The sequence below is a fragment of the Terrapene carolina genome, unplaced genomic scaffold (genome assembly GCF_002925995.2).
Source record: "Terrapene carolina triunguis isolate 2854851 unplaced genomic scaffold, T_m_triunguis-2.0 Scaffold210, whole genome shotgun sequence".
Lineage (NCBI taxonomy): Eukaryota > Metazoa > Chordata > Testudines > Emydidae > Terrapene > Terrapene triunguis.
In genome coordinates, this window is record NW_020664561.1 from 10,496,449 (window position 1) to 10,503,994 (window position 7,546).

The window sequence follows — 7,546 nt, forward strand, 5'->3', positions numbered from 1 at the left end:
CCCAGGCTCTGGGACTCTTTACTGGGTTGTAACAGGCCATAACCATTTACAAGGGGTCCTGAGCCCCAAAAGGTTGAGAACCACTGAGCTGCAGTACCCTCAGCTGGTGTAAATCGGCAGAGCAGCCCATGGAGCTATTCTGAGTGACCCCGGCGGAGGAGCCAGCCCTGGATGTTTGGCTGGACCTGATCCAAATTACTGCAGATTCTTTGGGTCTGCAAAGCTAGGCGAGGGGTCTCCCAAGAAGAGGCTTCCAGGTGAGATGTCTGGCACTTCCAGGGTCAGTCCCAGTCAGAACCCATAAACAAAGAACCCATGTAGAGAGCTGGGGACGGGACCCGGGAAAAAGTGAATTCAGCTTTTCCAACTCTCCCAAAGGTTGAGGGACAGGGCTGAGTTTGGGGATGAAGGTGCCAGTCATTGCTCGGTTCAACCATCTCTGTCTCTGAAATGCCAGGACAGACCCTGACCCCTGAGAGTCCCAGCCTGTTCCGCATGTTTAAAATGAGCATCTGCACTTTTGTAGCTTCTCTGAACTGAGTCTCTGCAGCTGTAGAAATCCATCCCTTCCTAGACCAGAGCTTCCATCCTGATGGTTATTGGGCAAAGTGGGGAGAGGTCCTCAAGTCCCAGATCACATCATGTCTGATGCTCCAGGTCCAGAACCTCCACGCATGTAAACTGGTGTAGCTCCATTGCGGTTGATGTAGCTACATCAATATTGCAGACTCTGGGCCAGAGTCAGCCCTGGTATCAATGGATGTGGCTCCACTGCCGTTTGTAATGCTGAATTTGGCCCAGATCCCTGCAGATGGGGAAACACCGAGCGCTGAGTGCTGGGGTGCGTGTGGGGTGTCTGCTTGTCTCACCTTTCCTGGGACTCTCCCTTTGTGCAGGGCTGCAGGTGCTGCTGCCCGACTACCTGCGGGAATGCTTTGTGGCGGCCGCGCTCAGCTACATCACCTGCAGTTCGGAGGGAGAGCTCATCTGCCGGAAGAATGACTGCTGGTGCCAATGCGGGCCTGGCTTCCCGGATTGCAATTGCCCTGAAGCCGACATCCAGGCAATGGAAGACAGTCTGCTGCAGATCCAGGATGCCTGGGACAATCACAATAGACAGTTTGAGGAGTCAGGTGAGGCCAGGAATGTGTGAGCTCACTGAGACCCACTCCTCTTACTGATACTGCCGTGCTGGAATAGACCAGTGACCCTGCTAGTCTGCTGTCCTAGCTCTGACAGTGCCAGATACTTCCTAGTAGTATTAGCTAAGCTATTAGCCAAGATGGTCAGGGATGCAACCCCATGCTCTGGGTGTCCCTAAACCTCCAATTTGCAGAAGCTGGGACTGGACAACGGGGGATGGATCACTCAATAATTGCACTGTTCTGTTCATTCCCTCTGAAGCATCTGGTACCAGCCACTGTTGGAAGACAGGATACTGGGCTAGATTGGTCTGACCTATTATGGCCGTTTTTATGTGGGAAGGTTTACTCCATTATGCAATAATTTACCCTCTATGTGCAGATTTCTTCCTGACCCAGATTGTAATCAGTTTACACCTGAAAATGTAGACCCTCAATGTTTATCCCAGCCAGTCTCACTGCAATGTTTTTTTCATTATAAAATGTTCTTTAAAAATGACCACTATTTGCCTCAATGATATCCAGTGGCAGTGAGTTCCACAGGTTCATCATATGTAGACTTAAAAAAAAAAACCATAATTGCTTTTTAGGGTGTCCCCTTGTTCTTTTGTTATTATGGAATGGGGTAAACAACAGCAGCTGGGATCACAGCCACATCTGTCCCCTTGTCAATTTTAAACCTGAATTCAGTATTGTTAATGCTTCGGAGGCAGTGTGGCTAGTGGAAAGGGCCTGGACTGGGAATCAGAACTGCCCAGAGGGACAGGGAAAAGATGCATGAAGTGGGATTTTGGAAGCAAAGGGGGTTCTTGCATTGCCCTCTTTCTCTTGGCAATCTGGGTTCAGATCCTGAAAGTCGCCCAAGTGGAAATGGGTAGAGGGAGTCTCTGTCTCTTGTACTTATCCAAATCCCATTACTATAGTGTTTGACAGCTTCCCCGAGACGATTTTTGTTAATTACAAAGGGCCAGATTCTGACAGCCTCACTCATAGTAAATAGCACCTTACAGCCTGATCCAAAGTCCATTAATGCCAATGGGAAGATTCCCACTGAGATCACTGGGCTCTGATCAGGGCATTAAGCCACCAAAGACCTCATTGAAAACAATGGGACCCTGGAGAGTAAAATGCCATTCAATCTGAGTACAGGAGTCAGCCTGTGGCACCCTAATTTTAGGCCCCGTTGGTGATCTCTGGCATGACATAGCTAAGGGTGCTGATGGTCGGGAGCGCAGGGCAACTGGCAAAGCTCCATGCGTCCAGGACTGAAACAGCTGGTGTGATGGGTTGCAAGGAAGGTGCAGTGGCAGAGCTGTTTGGATCCCCACAACTGAAACAGCCAGTCAGGAGTGAGGTGCATTGGCCTAGCTGCATGGGAGGAGTTTGACAGCTCAATGCCTGGCTTCGACCAGGGCTACCAGCCTCTCCACTAACACCATGTGCAACGGAAGATTAATCCATTAGCTCCAGTGTAGGGAAAATGACTTCAGAAATCTCTGCCTCGGTCTCCAAATGGTTTCTCCTTTCCACCAGGAACACCCTTGCCAGGGGGAGTATCTAGGCCTAGCGAGCAGATTAAAGGTACAACCCCACATGGGCGTTGAGCCATCCCGACTCCAGTGACAGTCAGTGGGAGCAGAGGGCTCTCAAGAGACGTGCACAGTGCCTTGGGGAACTGGCCCTGCCCCTAGGAATTCAGTACTCTGAGAAGCGTGCGTTAGAGCTGCTGTGGCAGGATGTCGCAGGGAACCAGCACCTCTTTGGTTAAGTCTGGCAGGGGGAACCAAACGGTACCTGCCTTGCTTTCGCCTGGGGGGACTTGCTTGAGTCCCAAGGGGGACTCGTGTGCAGAAAACTAGCGTGAGGTCTGGCTGGGAAAGGTGGGAACTGTCTGAATGTGAAGGATTGGCGTCACGGCTAGAGCATGCCCCAGCGGTCACTGGTGACACCTTCTCCGCCAATACATTAACAGCAACAGAGCATGGCCTAGTGGATCGGGCATCTGATTGGGACTCAGGAGACCCTGGTTCTATTCCAGGCTCCTTTCATGTGACCATGGGCAAGTCGCTTCACCGCGTTCTGCCTTGGTTTCCCTTCCAACCCCGTGTCTGTCTGATCTAGTTAGAATATCAGCTCTCTGGGCAGGTGGACTGTCTCTGACTCTGTGTATGTGCAGCACATGGGACTGTGATGTTCATTGCCTACCCTTAGGTGCTATGAAAAAACAATAAATAAAACTGCATTAAATAAACTAGTGGTGTTTCATTATAGAAATGAATGAGACCTTACTATTAGTCTAACCAGGTAGCGTGACCTAATGAATCAAGCCCTGGCCTGGTACTCAGGGTCTATTCCCAGCCCTGCCACTGGCCTGCTAGGTGTCTTTGTGTAAGTCATGAGCCCTGTCTCTGCCTCAGTTTCCCCAGCTGTAGAATGGGGATAATGATTCAGAGCTCCCTTGTAAAATGTCTTAAGTGATGAAAATTGCTAAATGAGAGCTCGGTATCATTACTATAATTCTATCATCTATACTGCACTAGTACTTAGTGTCTCATGCATTGCTCAAAACTCCTTGTGCTAGGCACTGGCCATGTACATAACAAAAAGATGGGCCCTGCCACAAAGAGCTTACAGCCTAAATGTGTTTTTCATTGAGGGAAACGGTGTCTAGCAACTCCAGCTAGGACGTGTCCTGAGTTCTAATCCTGCCTCTGTAGCCCAGGGTGAGTCAGTTCACCCCCTGCCTCAGTTTCCCCAGCTGGAAAATAAGGACAGTGCTCTTCCCTGACCTAGCTGCCAGGGGCATTGTGAGGACAGTTTGTAGGGTGCTCAGTATTATTATTGTGTAATTCTAGCAAATCTACAAGCTACCAGAGGCCAAATTCTGAGTTGATGTGTTGGGGGTGGGAAGGGCTGGTGGCATGGGGGCAGGCGGGCTCTGTCCCACCAGTCCTTGCAAAGAACCCCTGTGCTAAGTCCATTTGCATGAGTGTTGTGCAGGGGCCATATGTTTGGACTGGGGGCTAAGCCAGGGGAAAGACTCTAACCCGGATGATAGGCCCCACTTGAGGGTGACTCCGGCCTTATCAGACAGCTCTTCCTGTGTTGCATTCCTGCTCTGCTGACTTCCCCTTCTCTACCCACAGAGGAGCTCCAGTCCCTGGTGAAGAGACTCCCGGAGGATCGCTTCGTGAACATGACGACAGTCTCCCAGTACTGGGCAATGGACCTCGATGTGCAGCATCGCTACCAGCAGCTGGGCACCAGCCTGAAGCTGCTGCTCAAAAAAACCCATCGAATCATCCGGCGTCTCTTCAACCTCTGCAAACGCTGCCACAGGCAGCCTCGCTTCAGACTGCCAAAGGAGAGGTACAGTGTCCCCTGGCGCCAGCCCTCGGCTGGGTGGGGCAAGGCCTGGGATCACCTGGCCCAGTTGTTATGCACTGCACTGACCAAACTGGGACTAGAAGGATGACCACCCATCTCCTAATGTGTCATGCCATGGAAGCATTACCCAGTGTGATGGGGAGCTGAGTAGAGAAGCCAGCCCTTGGCGACTGAATTGCTTTAGTGCTGGTTCTTCCAAGCTCGGGGCGGTGTCATGGGGATCCTTGCCTGTACTGTGGCTAACCTGAGGACTCCAGTCTCCAGGGCTGGTCCCTCTCCCCAGAACAATAAATATGTCCAGGGGACAGGCCACCACACTGTCCCTCGGGAAGAGCGGTAGCCATGTTCACGCTGGCACTAAGGAGCCTTTTCTCTCTTGCCTCCTTCTCCTTTAGATCTTTACCCTACTGGTGGAACCGCATTCAGTCCTTCCTGTACTGCAGTGAGACCACCCCACTGGGGACTTTCCTGGAAGACAGCCACAGCTGCACCTGCTCCTCCGACCAAGTCTCCTGCCAGGGGTCCATACCATGTGCCTTGGGCGACGGGCCAGCCTGCGCTGCCTGCTCTGAGGAGAACAGCACCCGCTGTGGGACCTGCAACCCAGGCTACGTGCTCAGCCAGGGCTTGTGCCGTCCGGAGGTGGCGGAGTCCCTGGAGCACTATCTTGGCCTGGAGACGGACCTGCAGGACTTGGAGCTCAAGTACCTCCTCCAGAAACGGGACAGCCGCATCGAGGTGCACTCCATCTTCATCAGCAACGACATGCGACTGGGGAGCTGGTTCGATCCCTCCTGGAGGAAACGCATGCTGCTGACCCTCAAGAGCAACAAGTACAAGCCAGGGTTGGTCCACATCATGCTGGCCCTCTCCCTCCAGATATGCCTCACCAAGAACAGCACCCTGGAGCCAGTCATGGCCATCTATGTCAACCCGTTCGGGGGCAGCCACTCAGAGAGCTGGTTCATGCCTGTGAAGGAGGGGGGCTTCCCAGACTGGGAAAGGACTAGCGTGGATGCCTCGGCCCTGTGCCAAAATTGGACACTCACCTTAGGAAACAAGTGGAAGACCTTCTTTGAGACGGTCCACGTGTACTTGAGGAGCCGGATCAAGTCTTTGGATGACAGCTCCAATGAGACTATCTATTACGAGCCCCTAGAGATGGTGGATCCATCTAAGAACTTGGGCTACATGAAAATCAATAGCTTGCAAGTCTTTGGCTTCAGCATGCCATTTGACCCGGACGCCATCCGGGACCTGATCCTTCAGCTAGATTACCCATACACCCAGGGCTCCCAGGACTCGGCCCTGTTACAGCTCATAGAGATCAGGGATCGGGTGAACCGGCTTTCACCGCCCGGCAAAACCCGGCTTGATCTTTTCTCTTGCTTGCTCCGGCACCGGCTCAAGCTGGCCAACAACGAAGTGGGAAGGATCCAATCCTCCATGCAGGCCTTCAGTGCTAAACTGCCAAGCCCCATGGAGTATGAGACTGGCAAATTGTGCAGCTAGCCTTGGGGCACCTGGAATCTCTGAGGAGTGGCCCAAGAAAAGGGAGCGGGATGGAGAACCGAGACTTCCGAAGGCTTTACCTTAGTGCCAACCGTGTGCTTCCACGGGACACCACGGGACCAGCCACAGGGATGGCGGCGTGTGAAGGATGCAAGGAGATGCCCAGGCCATGGCAAGAGACTGCAAGGCAGCAGATGCAAATTGGTCAGAAAGGGGAGCCAGGCCTAGGGAGATAGGGTGCTCACCTTGTAATGGCTTGTATTTCTCCCTCTTCCCAGTCACAAATGACAATTGTGACCAGGCAGAAAAATCAACAGGTTATTTCACCTGGGAACAGGCCCATGCAGGGGAGAAAGCTGGTGGGAGGAGTCTGCCCTAGAGAGGAGACATCTGGTAGTACCTCTGCCTGTGACCTTGCCTCCTGGCCTGTGAGCCCAGTCAGTGCTCCACACAGATCTGGGAGGCGAAGGGACGGGCGGCAAGACCTCAGACCCCCAGCAGGTCAGAACTGCTCAGAGCGCTTCACTCCCACCCACCCCGTGGGAAGAGGCCAGCTGCGGCCTTCCTCAGCGCAGGCACTTTTGTATTCTTTTTAACAGACATTTCTACCCACATCCCGGCTTTTCCAGTCTCCGTGTCACTTTCTAAGTCATCATATTCCCTGCCTCTTCCTCCCACCCCCGCCTGCTCTCTGGCACCATTCCCTTGATGGCGGGGGAGAAGCTGGCTGATCCCAGCTGGGGGGTCTGTGGGACAGGCAGCCCTGCCTGATCTCCCCTATTCCCACATGGAAGCCGGGAGCACTCCGCCCTCCTTCTGCGTCACGGCACCATCAATGCACCTCGGTACATTGAGCCAAGACGTTCCATCGTCGACATGAGCAGCGACTGGGCACTCGGATGGACACACCTGTCATTACAGTCAGAGGTGGAGCTTTGTGGGTAGCTTCTCCTTTCAGGTTTTTATTTATTTAATCAATTGTTGGGGTTTTTTTTAAAACGTATTTATTTGGGGGGAGAGGATTCAATTCTTATTGATTTCTCCAGCCGAGATCCACCTTAGTCAAATGTATCTGGTTTAATATATTTTTTAAAAGATTGCCTTTTTGAGCAAAACAAAACAAAGTTGAAAACAACGTGGTCTCGGGCTGTGTCTTTTTGAATGGAGACGCTCTCTGGGCATGTGTGAAGAGGTGCTCGGCGTAAACGTGGACAGATACCTAGGGGCAACTATCAGTAGATGGGGTGCAGAGGTGGAGATATGAACGGCAAGATGCACGTGTGATTATGTAGATGCGATGGCAGAGGGATGGTGCGCATAGGCAGGGAAGGACACCTGAGGGCCAGTGTGGATGTGAATGGAGAGCCAGGGGGAGGTGGTGGTAGATAGGTATTGATGGTTCTGAGAGGGCAGCTGTGGATGTGAAATCAGAGGGGGTTGGGATGAAGGTGGGGGGCTGTAGAGGTGAAATAACCTGTAGAGAGATCTGTGCATGTCCATCCACA

At 52.6% G+C, this 7,546-nt stretch overlaps 1 protein-coding gene across 1 annotated transcript in view; it reads left to right on the plus strand.

Moving 5' to 3' along the window:
- Positions 1 to 6,351, plus strand: part of LOC112107424 (BMP/retinoic acid-inducible neural-specific protein 2) — a 28,964-nt gene extending 22,613 nt beyond the window's left edge. The window contains exons 5-7 of the mRNA XM_024201117.3: positions 897 to 1,133; positions 4,289 to 4,511; positions 4,925 to 6,351. Of these exons, the coding sequence (XP_024056885.1) occupies positions 897 to 1,133; positions 4,289 to 4,511; positions 4,925 to 6,041 (1,577 nt within the window). The 3' untranslated portion in view covers positions 6,042 to 6,351. The remainder of the gene's footprint in view (positions 1 to 896; positions 1,134 to 4,288; positions 4,512 to 4,924) is intronic.
- The last annotated feature ends 1,195 nt before the right edge of the window (positions 6,352 to 7,546 follow it).